This window comes from Copadichromis virginalis, linkage group LG9, assembly GCF_057382275.1.
Source record: "Copadichromis virginalis isolate Kocher_CV1m ecotype Utaka linkage group LG9, C_Virginalis_male_GT1.1, whole genome shotgun sequence".
Taxonomy (NCBI): domain Eukaryota; kingdom Metazoa; phylum Chordata; class Actinopteri; order Cichliformes; family Cichlidae; genus Copadichromis; species Copadichromis virginalis.
The window spans coordinates 22,554,547-22,582,259 of record NC_140626.1 but is presented as its reverse complement, the minus strand read 5'-3'; the positions used below and the strand labels follow the sequence as shown (position 1 = coordinate 22,582,259).

Sequence of the window (27,713 nt, the reverse complement as noted above, 5' to 3'; positions counted from 1 at the left end):
GCTTGCTAAGTCCCTCCTCCTCCATAGCTACGGTTGCTATGTCTGTAAATGAATGAGGTAAACGTAGAGCTACACTCGCTCTAGCCAGGGCTAGTAGCTCGCTATCGACACTGAGCTTCTAGCATCTTCAGGAATTTCGGTAGACTCAGGCAGAGATTGTTTAAAAGACCCAGGTATGAGTTGCAGTCAAAATTTTTGTAACAGCACCTTTAATAACAAAGCAAAACCTTCTCCGCCCTTCAAGGTCCTGTGCTCCTTGGAGAACTCCTCCTTTGTTCTTTAGCTAGCTCCTTGGTCCAGTTTTGGCCTCACTTGCACATGTGCGCGTATTCATAATACCATGGCCTACAAACTTGTATCAACTTTTATGTTAAACTAACCCATGTTTTATGCCACGGATTATCGTAGGTGATGATAGCTGGGCCTTGGGACAGAAAGCAAACAGAAGTCATGAAGAATGAGCATCAGGTAAGGAGCACAACCAGGAGATTGCTTGTTGTTTTTCCCAGATTAAATGGATTCCCCCACCATTACACTGGCAATGTGGACATCTCAAAACATCTGAGTACAAACGACCTGAACTTCGACGCATTTGTGCGCCCGCTCACAGCATAGTTAAAAGGCATGAGTTTTTCTGGCCACAGCAACACAGTCATCACCCACCATCTGCTCTACTGCCCAGATTTGGCTCTCTACAACGTCTTCCTCCTTTCCAAAATATAACTGAAATTTCAGCATTGGAGGAGATGTGGATTACAAAAGCAGTATATGTGGCGAGGGCAGAAGCACTGCGAGCAGTGTAGCGGTTAATGGGGAAATTATGGTCCAGTGATGGTAGCGCGTGGGCAGATAGATGGGCAGTTTTGGACTGCCTATCTGTCTGCAGTGGTTGAAAACTCCTCTCTGTAGACTCTCCGCAGACAAATACCTTTGTAAACGACAGGACACATCTGCAGTGGCATAAATCAGGCATCAAAAGCAGACGACCACAAAAGAGATAGTGGTCAAGTTTATGGGTTGAGTTCTAGAAGTTGTCCGATGCACCTAATTTTGCTAATTTATTTCTCTTAACTTCTCCTGGGAGAACTCTCTCTGTGACCTTACCTTCAGTTCATCTGCTTTGTTAGCCACTCCCATCACCCGGTGAAACAGAGACCAGAGGAGAGGACAGAATATAACATGACACAAAAAACACAGGAGAACCCACTGCCCTCCACAAAGTAGGGAAAGCACTGCTGTGATTGGAAAATTGCTGTTCCAGTGAGGGCTTTAGAGAACGGTCAATTAAATACTTCATCATTTGAATATATTGAACATCAAATTCAAATCGCTGCAGTAACTGAATTAGCTCCTGTGTGTATAGTCACACAATCCAAGGCTACAGCAGCACACATATTTAGCAGAGCCGTAATGATCCCAAAGCTGTTTGACAGCAGTCTAGCTATATGAAATGTGTAGGAAGACTGCAGCTGTGCACGGTGAATACTAACTAAGCTTTAGATGACGTGTAATATAAAAGTCATTTGCAGCTGGATGACAGCGTCTTGCATTCAAGAGGTATTGTGGTGAAAATTTAATACCAGACAATGTGCTCTGCCAATGGGGGCACATCCAGACAACCCAAGCCCTTTTGTACAAGGGTCAGTTTCTATTGATCTGAATGACATTGGTGTTGTGCATTGAGCAGAGATTGTGTGATTTCTACCTGCAAGATAAAGAGGATTGTAAATCGATTCCATTGATGTTTTTTTTCCTCCCCTTCATCTCTTCAATTTGGGTTACAGTACAATGGTCTCTATAACCCCGTCTAGCCTCAAAAAGGGTCCCCGATGTCTCAAAGATGACACTTCAATAGCTGTTGAGCTGATAAGAATAACGTGCCACCGAGCATTAACAGTGCATTGTGGACTCATCCGAAGATAATGCTTCGTGTCTGTGGATGTAATTCTACGAGACAGAATGGGCGAGCATGTTTCAAAGTGATGATGTCATGTTTGTGGTGTCGGGAGTCTTAAAATACAAGGTCACCGAAGAAGTCTCATAATGAAAACCATCTGAAGAGTTAAACACCTCTTAAAACAGAGCAGAAAAAAAAAACCATTTACACACCGGATCTCTTCTCATCCACCTCGCTCTCATTTGTTTATTTCTAAGCAGTAATTAGAATAAATGTGTGGTCTCGCCTAGCTTAATATTCATCACTCCATTTTCTCCCTCTTTTTTTTCTTTCTTTTTTTGATTTTCTCTGGCCGGCTGCTTACTCTTAATGATTTTCAACACTGGTTTACGCCTGTTAAAAGATATTAAGCTCAGAGTGGCCTGCAAAGCCAATTACGCTTGGAGGGCTGAGCGGCCGGTCACGGTCTGTGTTAAAGGTGTCTACTGCCCCCTGGTGGGTCATAGCTGCAGTTACAAACATGTATTTTCTTGGTACCTATTCATTTTAACGAGTTTATAATGAACGTTCCCGTCTATGCTGAATTGTAGACATGTTTCCTCTTTTTGCATGTTCATCTGACCTGCTGTGCACACGCTCAGGCATTTAATTGGATGTAATTAATTAGGAACGTACTGCCTGAACATGTTGTGTCTACATTTATACTTATAATGAGTACCAAATTACATATTTGCTTCCAGGAAACATGCTATTAAATTATTAAATCACAGGCCCATGAAATGAAATACTATCGTTTGCTTCATATTTTCCATTGTACACAGAATTTAAGCTATTTTTTCCCCTCTGATTCATGCTTCCTAATTAGCGCTGGCGTTCACACTGTATCAGCAAGAGAAGACTTTGTTCCCCACAACTAGTATAAGACATGAATATCAATTTTCCCACATTAGATGCACTGATTATACAAAATCCAAAGGAATGGTGGCATGTCTCCATGTTAGGAAACAAGAAACAGATATTTGCAATTCCTACTGATTTCCATCTAAATTAGATGCACATATAGTTAGTTCTTATGTAATATATCTCTGAAGATGTATAGCCATGAAAAAAATATATATATAAAAAAAATCACTGCCAGCTGCCAGTGAGTGAGCAGTACACACTGTCTGAAGTGATTACACTGCACACCTCACAGCCTTTCATCCACAAAATTAGCTTTAAATGTCTGAGCGGCATACGTGCTGGTCTGATTGGCTGCCAGAGTTAGGCGATGGGGGCACAACAATAGCCTGATATGAGTCAAATGACCTGTTCTAGCTCTCTGGTGGTACGCTGCGCCTAGCCAAAGAGACAGCTTGGCTTATTTGGCTTGCGTTGCACCATGGCAGTTGACAGGCATTTGCTGCGACTGATGCCGAAGAGACAAAAAGAAAGTTGGACAAAGATGGACAGGCTGTTTGTACCTCTGTGAGCCAGTTTCTGGAGGAGGATCCTGAGACGTTGCAGAGCAGACGAAGAAATATCATACGTGTGCAGGTCTGCACCAGCCAGTTCTTGGCACCTTCCAAACACTCCATCTACAGAGGAAAATGGTGAAAACAGGTTCATGAGTGTTTTTTCTTTTTACAGCTTAAAGTGAGAAACAAACGCACACACACAATTTTACAGCCCCTTTTTTGTGGCTTTGATGATGTAAAGGTGAAATGTTATATTTATGTGAGGCACCTGCCGTGCCTCATACCTCTGATTTCCTGTTTTTGGGGAGCTAATAGCTGACATTTTTTCCTCCGACAGCACCACGATAAGCCGGCGTTCATGGCAGGAAGGACTTTATCGGGAACCCCAGTAATCTCCCTATCAGCAGGCCTCCTGCCTCACTCAATACAAGTTGCTAGGCAACCCACGCTACAGAGCCCCTATCAGCCCCATAATTCAATGGATGGTGTAGACCTCTGAAAGATGCCGAGGCTCCGGGGGTCAGGAGGGAGTGTGTAGATGCAAGGCCTAGAATATAAATGACCCGTGTTGTCACCTTCTCTCAGCTTGGAAGATAAATCCATGCGTCTTGTTTGCTAAACTCACTAAATGAAAGTCTAAGAAGATCTCTGGAGATGAATCCTGCAGTTTCAATCTGAGCTACTTCCTCCACGAGCGTGCACTCATATGTGTGCAATCATCTATGCTGCCACGTGAGAGTATGTGTAAGGGATGCCGCTGTGATTAGCTGTGATTTAATGATGTGAATCAGCACTTGGCCATGCACCACAGCTTCCCATTAATTAGCCCCAAGATGTCGGACAATGACAGCAAACATCAATGCTATGAGTGATATTTAATGACACATCGGGAAACAAAGAATACGCAAAAACTGATGTCCACTACATACTGCAACTTTCTGCCTAGGTTTCTGAAAACAGACAAGTGCAAATCAAACGATTTATGATATATTTTTCAATCACAGACGGTAGTCAGAAGTTTCCTTAGCTTTTTCTTTTTCCAGGGTGGAATAATTGTACATTTAATGACTTTAGAAACAAGAACTGGGTGCACAAATTTGAATTTATTTTGGATTTCCTGTAACCTACACTGGGACACATATGGTCAGACGAGACAAAGATTGAGCTACTGTACGCAGGAAACAGAAGAAATCACAAGAAATCATTAAAAGCCGAAATGACCATGATCAGTGGATGTCTCTCTGCATTAAGAGTGAAACATCTCTTTTGGAGATCAAGCTTAATGTTAATTCAGGTAAATAAGTTATGCTCAGGTGCAATCATTTGATACCGTTCTACACGTCCAATTAGCAATCCAGTCTTATATGAGGCTCAATATTTTGAGCTGTATGGGCCTGTCTGAAGTTACTGCATAACTGCAAGCCACTTTACAACCCACCTCCAGTCTATAACCTCCTTTTCACTTCTTTTCATGCCTTCTCTGGCTTAATCAGATGTTTAGTATTCTGTGTCGGTTCTCCCGACTCCGTCTTTCTCCATATACAAGTGGATAGTGATTGGGTGTGTCCTACAGCACAGCCATACCACCAAATATAAATGGCTGCAAATGGAAACAGCAGTTTTCTTTTGGCTACAGTGATTCTGCGTGAAAGATAATAATGTGATGTCTAACGATGCTCTAAATTGAATTCTTAGTTTTAACGAGATGCGGGTGTGTCCCTCTCCAGCTTCCCCCCCCTCTTCCCTGTGAATCATTAAATGACAGCTCTGTACAGGAATAAGCCTGTGGGAGGAGGTGAATTAGCATAGACAGCACGGTGCAACGCTCCGGAGTTATTTCGAGAACTCCAACGGCGCAGAGGAAAACTTCCCACCTACAGACTCAGATCATCACAGACGTGTGTGCATCACAGAACGTCAACTGTCTCCTTCCTCTTTGCCAACATTCCCTCTTCTTTTTTTTTTCCGGGTGTCGCAGTTGATATGATCCCAAAATAAGAGTGTTTTGTGATATATTTTTATAAGTTATTACACTATCAGTGACTATTATGTAAGAAATAAAGGGAGGCTGGTGACATAACAAGTGACGGAAAACTGTTCAATGTTTGATGCTCTGCATCCTTCACTGGTTTCCATAGTGATGGCACATGTTACTTCCTTCTCTGTTGTCAGGGACATTCCCGATGGCAACCAGATATGAAAACACACACACACACACACTGTGATTTAGTGCATTAAATATAGAAGTCAGGTGTTTAACAACAAAGAAATCCTTGTTTGGCAAATATAACAGTTGACTGGTCTATCGAGGTGGTGCCGAGCCATTCAGAGCCACATGCACAATGAATCACAAAGCATTATCCTGTCACTTTAGTGAGTATATTTACAATATTGAGGAGATCAAAACAAGCAGGAATGGTTATTGTAGCTGACAGCTTGGAGGAAAACACATTTTTCTTTCCTTCTATTTTTTTGACAGATAAAAACAACATTTTAATTCCAGGCCTGGAGGTTCCCAGCATGTGTTTGGTATGCAGAGGGTTGACACGTGGGAATCAGTCAAACGGCAAAATAATTTTCCTAAAATATGTCACTATGAGTGGAACAGATCTATGAATGTCCGAACCGTCCAGCTGAAGTCTATTTGCAGTGATTTTCTGATCATCTCCTGCGAGGCTTAAGGATGCATTAAGCTGACGATACATCAGTATGTGCTGTCTTGCAGTGGCAAGACTGCAGCGCAATTAAAGCTCAATCAAGTCCAATCCATAATACATAAAGTAGGTCACAGAATCAATCAATTGATCAGCCCTCAAATGCACCATCCCATAAATCAGTGATGTTCAAGAGAAGCTGTGACTGGATAAGCAGCACGTTGGCAGGAATAAAGAAGATTTTCAGCTGAAAAAGGTAAAGCGCTCTAAATCCAGGCACGTCTCTCCTCTCGCTGTGACAAACAGAGAGACGCCAGGCTGCTGCTAAAGCTATTTAAACTGTGAAAGCTAATGCTCTTGGATAACATGAGGAAACACTAAAGCTGACAGTCAGCAAAGCATTTCCAAAAGACTGTACATTCAGAAGATGAGGCAGACGGACCCAGGAGACAAATTAAGATTTATTGGAACAGGTGTATTAGCGCCGCAACTCATGTTATGAAAATAAATAGACTCAGATCAACGCACCGAGTCCGTCCAGATGTAGTCTGCAAATAAGGAACAATGTATGGGAACAAAAGCTAAAGTGATCAGGATATGATTAATGAAGTGTTTACAGGTTATTCTGGGCTTCCTGTGTGGCAGTTGTGGCTTTGAAATGATAATTATATTTATGCATGCTCTGTAATGCACATGGAAATACAGAAATGAATAAAGATAAATCAGACTTTCAGATCAAAACATACCGCCTGTTGAATATGGCTGTGGGGCATAAATCATCTCTATTATTACATTTTTCCTTCCCCTGAAGAGCTCGCGTCTTTTGTTAAACCCGCTGTAGCATCTTTTGATACTTACAGTTACTTTACTCGGCACTTCATACATGATTATTCCTGGATTTGCCTCCTGAGCTCTGGCGCTCTTTCTCTGTCCTTGCAGATTTTTTTTTGTATTGTTTTGATATGATGGATTTTGTAGTGGTTACTTAAGGTGTTTATGCTGCAGTTGCACTTGTTGCTGATCAATAGAAGCATCACCTAAATAGCTTAAATCTGAAATAAAGTCTGGATGTTTCAGACAATATTGGCCCGAGTGGAGGAAAGATAACCGCCAATCGATACCACACTGTTGGTTAAGTGTTTAATAGTGTGCCCCGAGGGAAACATGTAGCACTTATCCGCTGTACTTTAGCCTAGCTTGTGATAGCAGTAAGCCACAGACTTTGGAGAGCTGCATCAAATTAAAATGCATTTCCCGGGTAATCACATATGCTTTTAGAACAACATCTAGAAAAGCATTCCCTGAAGACGAGGGTAAAGATTTGAAGCATTGCATTAAAAATGAGACATGACGGCAGGAAGTCAGATGGTATGTGTAAGGATATTAAATGATCTACCTAATCTACAGTTCATGAAGCATCTTTGTTCAAAATCAAAAAAGACGGGAAGATTAGCTAGTGAGCATGCTGATACCTGTCGCAGTCTTTTATTATATCATATTTTTACAAACAATTAAAAAAAATTAAAGTCTCATCACATATTAGCTCATTCTCGCTAGCTACAGTTAATAAAATCTGCAAGGAAGCAGTTAATTGTGATTTTAGCTGACAAATTAATGTTAAATTATAAAATATTGCCATGCTAAAGCTCAGTGTGATCAAAGAAAGCGTAGCTGAAACGTTTAGACAATCATTTGCACCAGTGGTTTAGGTTTGGCTTAAAAGGGGGTGAATATGTTGCTATGGATGCGGTAAATTTTGGGTCTTATGTTCGTGATGAATAGAGATTGATTAGTAAAGAGCTGTTTTCATGCTTTTGAGTGCAAAAATAAGAATGTGTTTTCATAAGCACTGAAAACGATAGTCAGTCACATATAAAATGATGCAACCCTTCCCTGCCCTCAGCCACCCTGCATGGCAACAAACCGGGTGAAGAACGGTTGGCCCAGCCCAGAATAAACCAGGTTACTCCTTCGGGGACCTGAGGAAGAGTTGATGTGGCAGACCTAGTTACTCCCACACATCATGTGTCTGTGCAGTAGATGCTGCTCATCAGGAGTCCAATGGAGAATGACAGAGCAAGACTGAGTGTGCCGATGAGGCAGCTAAATAATGTTTCATTACTTGCATATTAGGTACAACATTAATCTAACATTAGTCTTTTTTGCCTGTATATATTTTCCTACAGTGAACAAGCACAGCGCAGTAATTGCATTTCGGTTGGAGACGGATTCTGTGAGCACGGCAAAATAAATAAATAAAAGCTAAAATGAAAATACGACTAGAGGCCAATCTTGCATGGGGATCACACCGGCTACATGCTGACGCTCTAGCCTGTGAGTACCCAGTTTATTACTAAACTGTTACGTGATAAGATGAGTACTCGGTACCCGTGGGCTGAATTTGGTCTTCATTTTGAACTCACACGCCGGTCACAAATCTGTCCACTTCCATACAAACAAACACACGAACACCTGCCAAAGTACTCAAAAACATATTTAGATGTTCCTGCCTCGAGGTGCCTCAAGGATCATATTACATTCTTCATGAGTCTTCATGTTCTTATGTATCCACACTAAGACACTCTTGTCTACCTCGGGGTATTTTATTGTGAAGGTGTCAGCAGTTTTTTTTCTATTTTTCTTCCTTTTAGCAAAGCAGGCCGTGTAATTAAAGGTTTTTTTTTAAATATATTATCTTCTGTACTCTCTGCTTTTTCCCCATTTCCTCTGAAACTGGGTTAATATGGAAATCAAGGAGGAGGTCTCCCAATTTGTGCTAACTTCCAAAGTCTACCCACTCCCTCTCAATAGAAGATAATCCCAACCCTTTAAAAAACACACACACACACACACACACACACACACACACACACACACACACACACACACACACACACACACACACACATCTCAGAACAGTGTTTCAGCATTTCTAGAAATAACTTTATCTAGTTTTTTTTTTTTCACTTCAGTGCAGAGTCAACACAATCAGCCAACTAGTATTTCCAACCCTTTAAAGATTTCGGGTATTCATGGCCTCGAAGATTGAAGCAGTAGTAGCCATCAGTTTAACATTGTATTAAATAAAGTCATGTTTTGTTTTGTTTTTTATGGAAGCCATGTTAGCGTAGATGGGACTGATGACGAGAGCAGGAAGTCAAAAACAGGAGCACCCTAGAGAAACTGGTGGTGGATTTTCAAAATAAAAGATCTTTTGCAGATTCTGCTTTTAAGCAGTGTGGAGTTCTGCGAGGGTCATTGCCGGAGGCATGAGATCACAGACACCCACCCAATTATGTGGCATTTTAGGTGTAGTTTTGTGCTAAAGTAAGCTAACTATAGATGCTAGTTGTTGCTTGATATTTATAGTGCAGGCATGAGTGGCATCAATGGTCTCATCTTTGTAAAATGTTGAACAAATCTGTAATGATACGTCTCTGTTCTCCAGGTATGTGGTTACTGCAGCCACAATTATTAATTTTGAACCCTTGTAGTGTTGCCACAGAGTGCAAAAACCAGTTGATTAATTGATTAGTTAGCTGACAGAAAAGTAAAGCAAAAACAATTAGGATGCATTTTATCTGTTACTTGGATAAAACCAGCCACTGGATGACTCACTGGGCTGGAAAATGTCTCAGTAATCAATAATGACAACAGCAATTAGTCGCAGGCCCAATAAAGTGTCCTGACCTGTGTATCAAAGCATTAAAAGTCATTCTTTACTTAAACAAGAGGTGTTATGTCACAGCATGATGTCCATTTTTGAGGGCCAGCTGTGGATATGGAGGTAGGGTGTTCTAGCTCCTCGAGCCAGCATGTCAAAGTATTCTTGGGCCAGACATTGAAACCGGTGTTGTAACTGATGCATAGTCAAAGTTAGATTAAAAGCACTTAATACTAGAAAAAAGAGCTTGCATGAATGTATGTGTGAATTGGTGAATTAGACTTGTAGTAAGAAAGCAGTTTGAGTACTCAAACAGAGTAGAAAAAACTACCAGTCCATTTATTACCGCGATAAAAGACCACATATTGTGACTTTACAGTACTAGTGGTTTATTGTCATTAATCAGATTGTTTACTGTCAATATGCAATAGTTCCCATGTACAGTATCACTCTTATAGGACGTTGTTCACAGGCAAAAAAAATCAGCTTCGTTACAAGTAAACTGTAAATTCAGTTGTTTTCCATGCTAAATTATTTGGTATCATTTTGTTCTTGGTAGCTTCAAGTGTGAAGGAGTTTTGGCATCAGTTTCAAATCAGTGTTCCTTCAACAGTATGCAAAACTATGCAGGAAGGTTTTTTCAAAATGTAATCAGATCATGCACGAGTTATCTATGATGCACGCTGGCTTCGTAATCATGTTTACAAAAATCTGAGGACATACACAAAGTTCAAAATCGAATGTTAACTCGGGTCATTCTCATCCTCTTCCTCTTATTAGCATATTAATAGTCAGTTTGATACTTTGTGTTCTGTTAGCTGTAGTTCATGTTTTGCATATAATTCTGCTGCCTGAGAAAGTGCTCGTCTTCCTCTCGTTGCCTTCATCTTGTTTGTGATACAGATTTCAGGATGAGTCTGCAGAAAGTAATTGAAAGGTGCAGACAAACAAACAGGCTCAAAGCACAGGCATTTAATCATTATGCCTGCAAGGACAAAAACAAACACGTGGACATGAAACCGCTCCATACACGTTTGACCCTTCCCTGACTTCCTGCTGCTGCTGTGTTGAATACATTAACCTTTCCCGATGACTTTCCGCGGAGACGATCCTCAATATCGACACGCTATCAATCCCCTTTAAAATTACAGCCCGCTGCGTGAGCCGCCTGAATGCCTCACAGTGAAAAGCTATGACATTTCCCCTCTGTTCATCCGGTGATGCATTGTCATGGCAACCACTGAGACAGATAGGTCCGTGCTCCATGGCGAGAAGGTTTGCAGATGAGGTCGAGATCATGTGTGGTTTGGAGAAACCTCGGAATCGAAAGGGGGGAAAGCAAGACGCCGGCATCAATCATTAGATGAATGAGATCAGAGAGCTTCTGTGTGTTTATATTGTGTGGTATTATTGTTGCAGCCTGACTCACATTCAATTTTGAAGCTTTTCTTAAGTATGACTCATGCTGTATGTCTAAACTAAGAAGAATGCTGTGAGCGGGACCTTCAGTCTCCATCTATCTATATATAAATCTGTGAGCGATTAAAAATAGCTTAAGGCTTTATCTGCAGGTTCGGAGATGTTGAGACTTTAACTCCACTTTGGTGAACCTCACATTTACAAAATTTAAAACACAAGCACTTACAGCAATGACTCCAAAATTGCACTTGGTGCACAACTCCAGTTTCATGATCAGCACCAACATTAAAACAGCTGACAGGTGGACCCAATAGCATTTTGTTCCCATGCGACGTTTCGCTTGAATATCTTGGATGTGGACATTCACGTCAATGTTATGCTGACAGATACCAGTAACTTAAACATTGCATTGCAAGCAGATAAATTGACATTTTACCACAGTAAAGAGTGTAAGGCATTGACCCGGCATCCCAATGCGATCGCCATACGAGGATTTGCTGGCACAAGTTTGACTCATGGAGGCTCCACTCCATCAGGATTTTCATGACCCAAGGGATTCACGGCCAGTGTCAGCGTGTCCAACACCCCGGGCCACCCCCAAGAGAGCAAGCGTCCATGTCTACAGGCCAATTCTGTTTTGGTTTATGAAGGAAACTACAGTGTTGGATTTTATTGTTGCAGCTAATTGGTGTAGATACAGCACCGTCGTACTGAGAGCTTTATAGTTAGCAGACTGCATTTCCTATAATATTGTGTACCACAGACAACCAGCTAATATTATAAGAAACCAGGGGTCTGAATTCCTTCCTCCTCCTCTGAAACAGAGTCCAATTTGCAACACAGACACGCACAATACTGTACTAGCTTCATATGGAGCATGCTTGCCTAGAGAAAGCTGCTTTTAATAAGGAAAGCCGAAACACATCAGAATACCAGAGTATTATTTTTGCTCGTGATTCAGTTATGATCAAGTGACCAGACCTTTGTTTTCTGGTACTCATTCCCTGTAAAGAAAAAATTAGGCGTAAAGAGAAATCATGGAGGAAAAGCTGTGATATAAAAGTCAAAATAATTTCTCACACACAGTTTAAAACAAAGTTTAGTGAGCTATGACTATTTGTTGACCTTTTGTATATCGAATCTCCCACAACCAACCTAAAGTGACATTACCAAAAACCAATAAAAAGATAAATATCCAGCCGATTATTGAGGTGTCTGTTCTGTCTGCAACCACGCCTCCCTCCCACAATTTGTTTGATTAGATGTGAGAAACCCAAATGAGCATTTTTTAAAGACCTTTTTTAATGATTGGTTTCAGAGCTTTATGGTCATTTTTAATGATAATTACAGTCTCAGTCATATAGGCCTATAGACTGGTTGGCAACCCTCTGGCAACCTCCAGTCATTAGGGATGAAATGTCTATTTCCTCACTGAATGCCGGGTTAAATTGGTCGCAAAGTGGATGCTGCATCAAAACCCTCTTTGTGATTGCGTTCCACACTTTGCATGGAAGATGCCAACTTGTCTGCAAACATTTGTCAACTGCTCACTAAGAGAGCATTTGCCTTTAAAGTAAAGTTACCCGTATTGCTTTTTTGCTTGAACCAACATGTTTCAAAAGGTGCAACCTTTACTTTGACGGCCTCTGATTCCAGTTTGTATTGCTTTCTTCACAGTTTTACTAACCAGTTTGCAAGCACTCTTGACAAGTGAGCATCTTCCATGCAAACTGCACGTCACCACAGCAAGTCTCCACCAACCACTTCCCAACATGTTGGGTAATACACAACTTTCCTTAGCAGTTGGTAGTCTCCAGCGAGTCTTTATGCCTGTGTGACTGGACTAAGGACTTCATTTTGGATAAACTTGATAAAACTTTTCAAGTGTCCTGTATATGATAAAAAGAGGTATGTGTACATGAAGGTGGACTTACCGTTGACGCAGAACTCATAGGGTGTACAGAGCTCATCTTCAAACAGGCAACCTGGAGGTCAGAGAAGGTGAAACAAAGAGGAGACAAGAAATGAAAGCAGCTCAAGTCGTTAAAGTGTTTGTCTTTGCTGCGGAGAAAATGCAATGCCAAATTAGCTACATTTTCTAAATATGTGGCAGAGCTATAAAAGTGCAGCTTAGGACTACATTAACTCTAGCCCTAGGCTTTGCCGCTAATGGCAGAGCCATCAATCATCAATTAGTGTGACTTCCCCTAGCTGTCTCTGACACTGACACCCCAAATCCATGGGCAGCGCTTCCATTTATGAATGTTGCATGAATATTAATGAGCTTTAATGCTTGGACTAAGAATGGGTGTTCCAGACTAATAAATGAACAGATGGCAGAAGCATTATGAGTAGCTGTTCCCTGTGTTCATATCTCTCTCATGTGGGAGTTGCGGCGAACAGAGGACTGATTGTTCTGCTCGCCGATCTGCACAGGTGATCCTCTACATTTACACATTTCCAGGAAAAGGCTGAGGCGTGAAAAAAAACAAAAAAAAAAACAAAATAAAAAAAAGTGTAATTTTCTGTCTTGTACGGAGGAGGTGTTCGCACATTCAGGATCAAAATTAACTACACCGAGCACAAGATTTAGGCTAGTTCATTGAGCTCATGATACACCACTTCATGGCGTTTGCAGTGCTGGTAACACACGGAGAGTCTGCAAACAACTAGGCTGAGCCTCAGTCCTGTTTCTCCAACTCTTTTATCTTTGTTTTTCCCCTCCCTCCGCTCATCATGCAGAGTGACGGAATTGGATGCACCCTCTTGGCCCGGTGGCCTCGATGGACAGCAACGAGCAGCTTGTGACCGTGAATGAAGAACAGGCTGAGTAGGAGGAGCGGTGTCTGTCAGACTTCTTTAATAACGAGAAGAGATAGTTGCGGGATGTCGGATAATCAATTGGCACAGAAAGGGCAGATAATAAGGACAGGTGTGGAAGAGAGAGGAACTTTTCAGGCTTTACTTATCCAAAGTTTGTTCAAGTTTCTTCTCTCCCAGTTGGACGTGCAGGTCATTATTCTGTTGCATTATTAAAGGCTAATCTGCGTGGGAACTGGAACTTACAGGCACAGTGCGCAGCCATTTTGTTTAGGAGTCGAGGGCACATTTTATGAAATTACTCTTTTGCAAGGTAATGGCTTCAATGTGTCAGCAAAATTGCTATTTAACGATGTAGAGTGGGGCATCAACACAGAGCTGTAAGGTCGCTCAGCTCTCTGGAACAAAACTAAAAGGCAGAATGTCCCAAACTGAAGAAAAGGAACTTACTGCTCTAAAACCAAGACCATGAATTGCTTTTCCAACTCATTGTACCTGAATATTATTCTGCATCATAACGAGTATATACCTCATTTTAATGGACACATTATAGGCTAAAGGATGCCTGTATATGCACCAATATATTTTTGGAAGAGTCATTTTCAGTTATATTTGCAATTTACAAATAACTAAAACCACAACTCTAATGCTCATGGTTTAAAACCTGGGTTTCTGTCTTATATCAGAAGGTTTGCGGCAGAAAATAAACAGATGATAAACTTTCTGTGTGCTCCCTGACGGATCTGACGGATAAAAAGCCAAATATTTCCACATTTGGTGGAGTTGGTGGAGACCAAAAACAGAGTGACAAGTAGAGTGAATCATCCAGACTAGAGGCCTGAAACAAAAATCCATATGAATGTTAATGGTAAACTTCATACAGTTTTATCAATTTTAATATGGCAGGGTTGTACTTGTACTTGTACAGAAATGCAAGTGAACACTGGGTCTAATCATATCCAGGCTAACACTTTCCAATCATTGCTTACTATCAACACAGATACATTTAAAGAGGCTAACAAAAATCTAAAAAAGCCCCAAACAGTTACACTTTTGCTCAAGTTACTCTTTATCGTGCAGGCGGTCAATACTCATCGGATTACAAATGTTGTCCTTTGCAAACATATTCTTCACATTCATGCTTTATTATATATGAAACGTTTATGGAGATTTGGTTATCATGTACAAAGAAAAACTCAACAAATGCCCGTCGAGCAGAATTAGGCAGATACTTGCTCAAAATTAACATTCAAAGGAGCTCCATCCCCCCAAGACACCCTCAATCCCTCAAGAGCCACTTATGCCAGCTGGTGTTGAGACTGTGTCCACACAAACACGCCCCAACAAGTCTCACAACAGCACTGCTTACCAAACACAAGTCAGAGTGAACCAAATCATCACACAATGCGAATAAATCTATCAGAAAGACTGGAGAGAATGGACTAAAAGCCAAAACAAATTAGAGAGATTATGAAATGGCAGAAAATCCGTTGACTGTCAGAGGCAGAAATCAGAAACATTCTAACCAGGCATAAGGTCAGTGACCATAAACCGGCAATGGAAGATACAAACAGAAACAAAACTGTGACAGGTGAGGTTGAAACAGAGATGCATTTCCTCTTAAGATGTAAATTACTCAGTGACGTGAGGACCACTTACTTCAACCAATTCAGATCTGTATTTCAGTGAGCTAAACAACATGACAAAATTAGAAGCAGTCCAAGGAGAAGGACACGGGGCCTATCTGGCTGCCCAGCATATATCAAAATGACACAACCTGAGTGAGGACCAGGACTGACGTACACCTGCACGTGTTGTACTGTACAGCTGTTTGTTGAACTGAGTAGAAATTAAATGAACCGATACTGATACTGTTTTTTCTGTTGATATCTTTTGATATATTTCAAAACTTTATGTATACTGTGAGTGAATGAATATTGAATGTTGTCATGTTCCTTTTCTTAACGGTGCTATCACTTGGTTTAGCTACATCTGTCGCTATGGCTGTCTTCCCACTGCTATGTCCACTGTGTTAGCCATCAACAGTTTGTCCAGCTCTATCCTCTATGGAAGTGCCACAGCATCTGGGCTCGGTCATTCTCAACCAACCAATGGGGCGTGGCCTATTTTGACCTTGGGATCTCCAGGCCATACCCAGCACGGATGTTCAATTTCCAGTACCATGTATGCCCTCCCTGCTAGCGTGTTGCACCCTGCTAATATGTGCTGGATCGTGTCAGTAGCCTGCACCTGTTGTATCACCATATTAACCTCTAGCTCTCTTCCACAGGGTGTCTTTTATGTTGTTATTCTCCCCTCACCCCCATCCAGTCTGGGCAGATGACTGAGCCAGGCTCTGCTGGTGGTTTCTTCCTTAAAAGCTTAAAATTTAGTTTTTCTTTCCCACTGTCGCCGAGTGCTTGCTGGAGAAGCATGGGCCATTACCACTCTCGACTGAGTCATTTGACTTTCTGATGATGAACATTAATTAGAGTTCAATTAATTTCTTGGTTAATCAATCAACAGAAAAAATTAACTAAAACATTTTGGATAGTTGATTAACGATTACAGTTAAAGCTTCTAAACTGAGAGGATTTTTGCTTTTTCTAATTAGGCATCACTTCCTGTCAGTTTGTTGTTTCCACAAATGAAACAATTTTAAGACGTCACCTTGGGCTTGAGAAAAAATGAATTTCTGACATTTTATAGACCGTGCAAACAATATTCACCTGCCAGCCCTAATTTTCGCACGACTTTGTTTAACTTACCAAGACTTTCCCATTTAGCTTGAAGGTAAGTGAAAGAAGAATTTACACCAAACTTATAAAGCAGTCACTTAGAGCTGGAAGAGTCAATCCCTCTTGACCATGCACATCTCAGCACTCCGCAATTAGTGTCAGTCCATTCAACTTTACTTCCTCATCACTTCCCTGTTTAATTCATGGGGTTCTCTGGGAAGCCTTGTCAGCTCTCAATATTAATTACAACTTTCCACTAATAACGCGTCCAGTCGAGCATAGTTAGTCAGACAGTATGTGTGTGTGTGTCTGCGTGTGAGATAGGCAGGGACATAGAATTGATAACAGCACAGCCCCTTTCTCCAACACCGTGCGAGATGATTAAAATGGCGCCTTTTAATTAAAATGCAATCACAGTGGATGCTGCTGATTACCCCAGGCAGAAAAAAGGACTTGTCGATGCTGAGGGAGAAAAAAAAAAGGAGTCCTTGCTATATCTTGATGACGCATCCTGACAAAGAACAGCCGCGCTCTTTTATTCAACCCAAGGCCTACAAGATAATTTCACAAACACAATGACCTTTATGAAAAAGTGTTACGTTTGGTATTAAGTACTGAGGCCGTGTCAGCCTCGTCACAGATCAATCATGGCTTATCTGTAGCCGTTCTTCAAGTCAAGTAAGTGCAGTTACAGACGGATTTAAAGGGAAATGATTTGTGCTTTTTAGACGATTTTTAACTTAAGCATGTGACTTTTTTCCTTCGACCCATGTGAGCAATGCAGTAAAAACATGTCATATATGCTCACCTTTCACACTGTTATCACTTATCTTAGTTATGCCGGTTATAACAATGATCTAAAACATACCAGCAATTGTGTTTTCAATCAAAATTAAGGTTTTGGAGCGCCCCAGTCGAAGTCCGGACTCATATCTGATTGAGATGCTTTGGAGCCCGTTCATACCCAAAACCCTCCAATGTGGGGGAATTTTAAACAATCCCCCCAACAGTGATATAAAAGACTCACAGCCACAAACGTTTGATTAGCTTTAGGTTTTACACAGGATCAGGTGCATTTTGTATTACTCAGGTTATCTTTGTTGATGATTTATAAGATTTAGTGTGACAAATATGCAAAAAACCAAGAAATCAGGACTCTTTAGAAACTAATATTAATATTTAAAGATAATGAAAGTAATTGTTAGTAGCTGCACTAGATGAGAGCCGACTACAACTGCTGTAAATATGCAGAAGTTTCTGCTCCCAAAATAGATGCTTTGTGACCTAATTTATAAATGCTGTATGAAGGGAGACTCCAGAAGGTCACAGGAGTTACTTCACAGTTTTTTAACAAGATGCAGCGGTAGTTAGAGGTCTGTATTCTCAAGAGACGGTAAAATAGGAGGTGTATCAGACAGAAGTGCATAACTACATGTGCTACAGTCACTGTTTGTCTCTGTCTGCCTTTCAAAATGACATTAAAACATGCTGTGCAGACTTTGCATAAATGACACCTTCAGGAAAGCATGCAACAGTGGGAACTTGGACGGGATCTATTACCCTTTCTGAGACCTCTACATGCAGCACAGAAACACTTTACGAGGATGTGTCCTGTCTACTTTGTTACAAGTAACTGCTATTTAGGGCAGCAAGTGCACCGACCGTGTAAGTAAACAAGGAGCAGCACAGGCACATGCAAAAAAACTATTCACCTATAACTAAAACCACCTGCGTGTTGGGACACAGCAGCGTGCGTATCTCCCCTTGGGAGTGTGAAATCAGAGAGGAGTGAAAGGCTTGTTTGAGGAAAAGCAATTACATACGTTTCTCATTAGAAAACAATATAACCACATTATCCGACAGTCAATCTCCACCTGAGCATTATAATGCTATTAAGTACACATCCCAGTGCACATTTAGGTCTCTAAACGTTTGGCTGTGATTGGCTGACCTTGCCCAGAACATTAACTATGTCCCTATGAGGCAAAACCCTAAGCTCAACAAGAAGTCAGAGGCCTGATCATCCACTTTCCCTCACAGGTGGTTGGCCGGTGCTCGGGTACCATCTGCGATGTCTGAGGGGCCAAGGAGAACGCTGGGAGCCTGGCAGCGAGAACAGCCAATCCCGAGGCCTGCTGCAGTTAAGGGCATATTTCATTCACTCTCTGGGGCCACCAAAGTATCTTTTATTATAGATATAAGGTGCAACCAAGGACGCCTGGCTCATTTTTTGTAAATCACAGACAACTGTACCGTCAGCCAAAAAAGCCATTTTAGAACAGCGCGGCGGGTGACAACTGCAATAAAAGTGCAAGTGAATTGAAAAGGGAGCGTGGCTGGAGCGGGGACAGCAGAGAAGAACATCACCTGCAAGCAAATTAGCATCAGCTTGACACCATGTCCGCAGATTTAAACAGCTTGTGTCATTAAGGCGCTCTCCTGCTAAAATTAAAGATGGCTCCAAGCTTTTCTCTGCTCCAGAAGGTCTGTTCTTGTCAAAAGCTGCATGCTATGTGTCAGCAACTGAGCTCTGGTTACCTTATCACGATCCTCGATGTTTTTTATACATTCCCCCCCCCCCCCCACACGTTTTCATCTGAACATGGCAGGACGCTGCTATAACAGTTGTTTAAATAAGACAGTGACATTTTGTTCACCCATATTTCATCAGGAAACTATTTTCTCTGGGGTGAAGGACAAAATGAATAATTCACTTTAACACCACAAGAAAATACAGTAATTCTACCATTGAGGCTTCACTTCTATCACTGCATTAGAGAAAAAAAAAACCTTTTTATGTTTAAAGGAACAGTTTTCTTCTCAAGGCTAAGGTGAGAGCTTTCTTGTGTGCCCAATGTTTGTGAAGCAGCCAGTTAGCTTAGCGTAGCTTAGCTTAGCATGTTTAGTTAACACAGAGCTAGCTGTTTGCCCTTGTTTACAGATTTTGTGCGAAGCTAATTAGCTTTTAGCCTGTAGCGTAATTATCTTTTTTTTATTGTGTTTTGGTAAAATATTTCCTTTTAGCAAGATGGCACATATAGATATTGTGGGACTTTTTCTTTAGTTCAAAGCATTTAACAGAAACTAAATCTAAAAGTTTTTAACCTGAATTAGGAGCTTGGGGGTCAAAGTGAGGGGACTCTGGGGTCACTTTGACTGAAGAGAGATCCTGATGTGAAACCACCTGGCATCCAGAGGAGTGTAACCAGACACAATTCCCTCAGAATTCCCAGGCAGGCAGGTCACTCTCAGTCACTCAGCTGCCAGCTCCAGGCGACAGCCCAGACAACGGCTATGAATTAAAGATGGCAGCATCACTGCGGCAACAGAGGACCCAGAAATAGGCCGGGTTGACCTTTTTCCCGACCTGCACTGAGTGATTCAGACATTTGATTTTCTCCCTTCTCTTGAGGTGTGATTGAGTGTTGAAAAGCAGAAGTGGAGCGAGTGAAACAGCTAAGCCTCTTCTTTCTTATGTTCCAAAGAGCTCGAAGTGAACCAGCACAAACTGCCCTGAGGGGAATATCTAATCCTGCAGGTGAGGACAAAGGTTTAACTCTTGAGTGCCAGCTGAACCTCGATTAAAGTGCAGGTCAGTACCACGCCTCGGTGTTTGGACTTTCCTGTCCTGCAGATGTGACATCGATGACATGCAAATGGGAGTGAAATGACATCTTTGTTGGCCTCAAGTCATTTATGTGCCTGAGTGGTAATTTCACAGCTTAAAATGAAACTACTCAGCTGTACCACCTGTGGAATTAAACGCCTTAAGATGCAGATGAGATGAGAGGAAATTGATATGAAACTGTCTCCATGCCGCTCCCTGGTCAGAACACCTCTCATCACTGAGGGATTGGATTTTTATGGCTGCAGTTGGTGCAGACACCCAAAGGCATCACATTTCTGACTCAGTGAAAACACTGTGGCAGTGGGGTGTGGTTTTCTGGCTCAGCTGTGAAGAGAGGAGGGAAAGTGATTCGTTTGAGGAGGGTGGCACACCTGGTGTGCATCTGCTGATTAACCTCTCCTCTTATATATAGTAGGGCATGAGCACAGCAGGCGCTGAGAGAACCTTTGAAAAGAATGACGACATAAAGCGGAGCGGGCCTTGATGTGTATGAGTGCGTAACAAAGGGCAAAATAAACAGGGTGTGTGTATAAATTGGGACTGGCCAGGCCTCTTTACACTGAGGAGAGCCCTTAGTGGCAAGGCTACAAACACACATAATCACACATACAAAAACACATAAAGCCCTTCTCTTAGCTGACTTTAAGTTTGGAAAAACCAAGTAAATATAACGCAACATAAACTGAACAAATAGCATTCCTCCTCTAATATTTTACCTTACGTGCTTCTGCATAATCACCCCCATTGCAAGATGAATATCAATATTAGGCTATTGAGAAGGAAAGGCAGTCTATATTCAGGTGGATTTTAAATGCTGAGGTATTCAGCGGTATCCAAGTCCCATTATTTAAATTTGTGGCCCCCAGGGTGACCGCAAAGGGGGTTAAAACACATTCATTTTAAACTATTTATGCTACCAACTAGTGCCATAAACAGAAATACGGATGTTTATGTCCTGTTAGAAAAAACGTTTTTCTCTCGATGGATGGTTGTGGTTTAAAGGAGCCAGTTGAGGTGGTTTATGTATCTGACTGGGATGTCTCCTTGATGGGTTTCAGGGAAGGTGACTGGGAGGAGGCTACGGGGCATACTCCAGACTCAGTCGAGAGATTGTATCTTTCAGCAGGTTTGGGAAAGCCTCGGTGTTTCCCCTGATGAGCTGGAGGTAGTAGCCTGGAGAGGGAGGCCTTGACGTCTCTGCTGAGTGTTAACATCGTAACCTGATCCCAGAGAAGTGGCAGAAGATGGAGGGATGCACGTACGAACAGTCGTTTTTTCTCATTAGTCCCCTATTTAAACTGTATTAAGCTTTAAAGTCATGATATACTGAGCTAGCTTATGATAGCTGTTAACTTAGCACTACAGCTTCTTATCAAAACACGACCACTTCTGACACCAACAAAACACCAAGGTGGTGACCAAAATGCCAAATTCTTGGCCCTAAACGATCGCACATTACCCATCACGATAGACGGCAGACACGGTTTAAACCTCCTCCTCGCTTCGAGCCTCCGCTGTCTCACCGTCACCTTTTTTCTTCTCTTCATATATGTTACTAATGTACTTCAAATGAGACAGTTGGTCACAAATATAGGAAAACACCCATCTTTCTGTTGCTTTTTTCCCTTCAAACAGTCATTTTCCTTTCCTGCTGCACTGAGAAATGGCCCAGAGTATTAATCAGCATCCCCCAAAGGCGAAACCGGAACGTTACTGCTTTAATCACAGCTGAGATAGTATAGATTAATTCCTGTGCTCAGCTCACAGCTTTCAGAATCCTCATTACTGTGTTATTGTCCTCATTATAAATCTTAGCTCCGCCACACAGAGGTGACCTTCACTCTGACCCCTTTACCAACACCAGTTAATTTGAACCTTGAGAAACGCCGTCCACTCCTCCTTGTAAAAACCGATGACGTTTTTAACACTCGCCGTGTCAGGTGTGTGCAGAGGAGAGAGAGTGCAAAAAGGAGCACGTTCTTTGCACTGTTGTTGGCACGCAAGCGGGAAAACACCTTCTTTGTTTGTGTTTTTAATCAACGTAAAGGTCCAAATGCGTCATGTTCTTACACCTGACAAGTCTCAGAGGAAGAAAGAGCCTCTACTGAACTATAAACAAATTTTAGCGTCTAAAAGAAAAGCAGACTTCCCCTGGAACATGTCGCCTTCCTCGCTTCTCTGGCGGCACTCCTCCTCCTTGACCCAGAATATCTTCAAGGTTCACCTTGAACTGAAGAGAGCCTAACGAGATGTATCGTCTCGACACGTCTATCTTGACACAATTCTGACTTCATTCCTCTCATAAGCTGCCGACATTTGTCTGGAAAGACACAGGAACAGCCAGCCGCCGTGCTCCCAACACACTCCTCTGAGCATCTGTTGAATCACAAAGAAAATCCACCCTCCGCCTGTTATCACACCAGCCGTGGAAGCAACCCAAGCCATGGATACACAGCCTGCTTTGTTTTACGTTTTTTTCCTTGCACTTTCAAGGGTACAGTTGTGAAATCAACTAAAAACTCAAAAATACCAGTTTCCCAGACTATCTGAAAAACAGCGTCGCTCGAATAGCTTATCAGTCTGCGATTCATGTCATCCTGAAAACAAGACTTCCAGCAGCTGTGTGGCTGAGAAGAGGTCCTTTACAACACCGTATGCGCTTTATTAGCGAGAATCAATAGATATATATTATATTCAGCAACAGATGATGGCAGAACTGTTAATGTCAGATCAGTTACACTCGTACTGAATGCTGCAGCTGTTGAGTTTATTAATTTGGAAAAACAGGCTTTGCAAATAGCACACCAAATGCTTATTTAACCATCATGTGCTGCCATGTGCACGAAGAGGGGGATGTACTGCACAATGAAAACTCATCCAACAAATGGTTTGCCATTTATTAGATGAGTCAAAGCCCTTAGTGAATTGTAGAAGGGCTCCTCATACGAAGTGTCAATAAAGGCTGAGCTGAAGGCCGGCGCTTCGGCCTGACCCTCCACCAGACCAGTCAAGATGACTCAGACATCCTGAGAGAAACGAAAAATGCACTGTGACCTTTACTGAGAGTAGGAGAGTCATCAAAGCCGGGTTTTTATTAGTCTGGCAGTCATATTAGTTCTCGTCCTTATATGAGTTTTAACTTAATTAGCAATTTTGGTGGCAGAGGAGTTTTCATTACTAGAAAACTCATATACATACATGCATGAGGTGTTTGACTATACCTTCTTCTGCTTTGGCCCAGAGTAAAATATCTTACAGTGAAAATCTGTTGCAGATATGTTTGTGCAGAAGAAGGTCTTTGATCACTTGTTTGCTCCCTTAATGTGTTATCTAGTAGCTTAACACCTGTAAACATAACTGCCCACACTGGCACTATGAACTTGTTGTGGTTTAATTCAAAGCACCAAAGAGAACCTCCCAACTCCTCTTCTTCATACTTTTTTGTCAGCAGCAGATATTTCTGCATCAAATTTACATTTTCTTCGTCCATGTATTTATGGAAGTATTGCCTACTTGGCATATCCAAAAGGAGTAAAAGGTTGTAACAGAACAATTTTAGGGTCAAGATGAATGAATGAACTTTATCCACATTCATTTTCAAAAATGCGCACGTCAATTTCAGGGGCATTCCCACTTTATCTGACGGGTGGCTGCTGTGTGCGAGCTAATTCGAACTACTGACAAGGACCTCTGGGGTGGGTGTCTGAAGTTGTACTGGTGTTTTTCAAGGAATTATCCAATAAATAATATGACTTTCTGTGTAGTTAATTGTACTGACAGCTAGGGGTGGAGGCTGTAGCCCCAAAATTATATCACAAAATTTCAAGGAAATTTGCAATGATGATAATTATGGTGAATGCAGTTTGCAGGCAGCAGCATTTATTAGTGCAAATAAAATAAAGGGCGTTTTCCATCCTTCATTTCCAATGAGCTGCTGTCAGTGATGACAGACTACCTCATCTGAACTCGCATCTATTGCCACAAGCAGCAGCAGTATTATAGTGCAATAGTAGTGACACACCATTATTTATAGTGATAAAGGATACGTCAAAAGCAGAAATGTAGCCCAGGTAGTGTTTTCTCTGGAAATTTGTAAGTATAAAACAACAGCTTAACACTTTAGTGTAGAGTAATTAAAGTCACTGAACTTTGCAACTCTTATATTGTCACATAATGCTGCTTTTCCATCATTTAACTGCATCAGTAATTCCCATCCATGGTTTGGTCTTTCTGTCATATTGAGTGCAGTGAGTGAGCGCTCCGGTGACACTCTGCTGAGTCATTTGTTTACTTTTGGGTCGCACATCACCGTCTGCTAGCACCTCCTCGTGTGTCTTCATAGCTTAGTGGTACTCCTGGTGTTTTTTGTTTTTTTCAAGTGGTGAAACGAGTTTGTTGTTTCCACCTTTATCAGGAACAGGTTTTTTTTTTTAATAGTGTACAAAGTGTAGCCTACTTTGTTGGAGGTTGATGAAGCAGTACCGCTCAAGACTGGCACCCGCTCTCGCTCTCAGATGTTCTCGGGCTTGTGTCATTGTGTGGGCTATGAAACAAACTTGTGGTCTTGATAAACCACTGATATCATAATATTACACTTTTTTGTGACCATGTAAAAATGTATTTATACCAGTATGTCTGGGGACAATATGGTACGGCACAGGACGCTCTAGTTTTTAAGTGAAATTTCTGTAAATTCTAAATAAAATTGTCCCCAAAAATTAAATGAAAGCAGCCAAATTATTAAAATTGAGGCTTAAAAACGTCCAAAGCGTTTCTACTGTGTGATGACTGGGTTGATCTTTCATATACAGTCTATGGCAGGGGTGGGGGAACTCCAGGCGTCGAGGGCCGGTGTCCTGCAGGTTTTATATGTGTCCTTGATCCAACACAGCTGATTTAAATGGCTAAATTACCTCCTCAACATGTCTTGAAGTTCTTCAGAGGCCTGGTTATGAACTAATCGTTTGATTCAGATCTGCTGACCCAGGGTGATATCTAAAACCTGCAAGACACCGGCACTTGAGGCCTGGAGTTCCCCACCCCTGGTTTATGGTAACGGCTTCAAATACATTGCACCTGCTTCTATAGAGGTTTTGCATACTGCACTGGTGGACAAGTTAATGTGGCATTAACTTCATGGCAGTCACTGCTGAAGTCCCAGTCACGCAGACCTACAGACTTGTCAGTGATCACCCCCTGGCAACCACCTGTTGCTATGGAATGATGTGTTTTCCCCAACTGGTGGCAAAAACATCCTTGTGTTTGCTTTGGTCGCTAGCACGTTGCTGACGTCATAGTTTGAATGGAAGTGACTTGTCTACTAACCCTGTCCAGCTACTCTCCGAACTATAGCAAAACAGTGAAAAGTGAGAGTGGAAATGGCGAGTCAAAGTTGTGCCGACCTGTTTCAAAATTCATTTGACACTTTTTTGAGTTTTTAGTTAGCAAGTATTTGCAGAGAAACTAAGAGAGAGCTACAGACAACCACAGCATTCTGCAACCAAAGCAATGTCAAGAGGTTTTTGCTGATTTGCATTGTTTGCCACCCAGTTCACCCAGTGACACCGAGCAGCCTCCAGAAACCGCTGCCAACAGGTTGGGGGAATGCACATTTTGTGCCCTAGTGCCACAAAAAAGAAGACATCCTAAACCACGCAGCATAAAGGATGAAAAAAGACAACTTCCACTGAAGCAAGATGTCCTGCTTGTGGATGCAGACTTCACCATGTTCATAATCTGTGCTGTAGTAAAATATCAATCCTAATACTGCTGCACATTTCGATCGCCTCTGTTGATTTATTACCACTATGAGATGCTTGATTACCACTCAGTCCTGATATCTATTGGATGACAGAGGGCTGTGGCAAAATACATACAGCTCAGCAGCCAGTTAATCAAATCCCACTTGTCTGGGTATGTTAGGCGGTGGCTGCTGAGAGCCAGCTGTAAAGAAAAAAACAACAGACAGACAGTGCAGCCTTAAAGCACATCTCCAATGTACACATTGGAGAAAGGTCACATATCAATCAATATATCCTCTAACACTCCTTAATTTGTGTGTAAAAAGTGTGTTGAAGGGGGGAGTGGAACAGATTTGCTCAGAGGCTGTCACAAGCCCCGCGTGTCCATGTTAAACTCTGCTCAGTCTGATCTCAGTGTTCCTGCTAGATTTGTGTGTGCATTATTAGAATCGCAACAACACCTCGATAGCAGCTAGACTGCTCTGCTTTCCCTTTATTAAATCCTCGGAGCTGCTCATAACCTTTAAAGGATTAATATTTCTTTCTTTTATTATTTACATATAGCAAATGTTGCTGAAAGTACATTTTTTTCTCATAAACAGCACCTGCAAGCTGGAGAAAAGCTACCTGCGTAGCTAACAAACACTGGGATTTTTTCAGTAGTTGTATTGGGATTCTTGTCACTGCCAAACCTCTGCAAACAAAGCAGAGATGCTGAACAGAATTTTAACAACAATCCTGATGGAAATACTGATCGCAAGGCACTAGAGTGTTTCTGCTAATTTTCTATTGGCTACAATCTGTGCTGGAGTCAATAAATTCATTATTTAAATTATGTTTTTTCTAACTTTGTGTAAACAAGGCATTAACCTTTCAGCACTCTTCAAATAAAGATGAATAGTTGCCAATCCTTTGATAAAAATCTTTCTGCCTCTTTCATCAATTACGAGCACAGCAGGCCTTCGCGTACACTGAGGCAAAATTAAAGTGTAAGAGTGCTGTTAAGCTTTTTAAATGCCGCTGCCTTTTGGTTAATTTACAAGTGCTGTGCTTTTGAATTACATCTCACTTTCAAGGCGGCAGACTCAAGGCTGGTTAGTGAGTCACCTTGGTGGGAACAAGTTGGAAACGCGTTAACCAGTCCATGACCTCTCCCAGTCTTTGGAAGACCAGAGCGTCCTCCCAGAAGAAGCCGCTCAGACGTCAGCAGCTGGGTCAAGGCAACAAAATGGCACGCCGTGTGAGCGAATCTAAACCAATCGAAAATTTTAGTGCAACACAGAGACGACGAACAGCAAATACAGGAGGAATAAAGGGTTTAAAGTTTCAATAGTGATGGGTAATGGTGGCATGTTTTAGGCTATTTTAGGCATTGTAGCTGCCAGGAGAAAACAACATTTAACTTTGGGGAAGTTTACTTTTATCTTCTTTAGGATTCAAGTTTTGCAGCCAAAATAGTTCAGGTTAGAAAACAGAATTGCTGTAATTTAGTTTAGCGTTCTGCCTTTAAGCTGATTAATTTAGTAAATTACTACAACACGAACCCACAAAACATCAGTTAAAATGCTTCCTAGAGTTGGCTTTATACTTTCTTTAAAGTATTTGGGGAAAAGTCCATCTACCAACAAAGCTGTTAGATGGATTAACTAAATTTTTCTTATTTACATTTCATTTACATTTGTAGTCATTCAATTT

General features: G+C 41.6%; 1 protein-coding gene and 1 long non-coding RNA gene across 3 annotated transcripts in view; one reads left to right on the top strand and one right to left on the bottom strand.

Moving 5' to 3' along the window:
- Window positions 1-27,713, bottom strand: part of ptprn2 (protein tyrosine phosphatase receptor type N2) — a 156,036-nt gene that overhangs the window by 124,500 nt on the left and 3,823 nt on the right. For both annotated transcript variants that reach the window (XM_085468240.1, XM_085468241.1), the window contains exons 2-3: window positions 13,026-13,076; window positions 3,361-3,474 (exon numbers count right to left, since the gene is read on the bottom strand). In XM_085468240.1, coding sequence (XP_085324366.1) covers window positions 3,361-3,474; window positions 13,026-13,076 — 165 coding nt within the window. The remainder of the gene's footprint in view (window positions 1-3,360; window positions 3,475-13,025; window positions 13,077-27,713) is intronic.
- On the top strand, window positions 59-19,105 carry LOC146701854 (uncharacterized). Its single transcript, XR_014922241.1, has 3 exons — window positions 59-173; window positions 409-468; window positions 18,690-19,105. It is a non-coding gene; the product is annotated as an uncharacterized LOC146701854 (long non-coding RNA).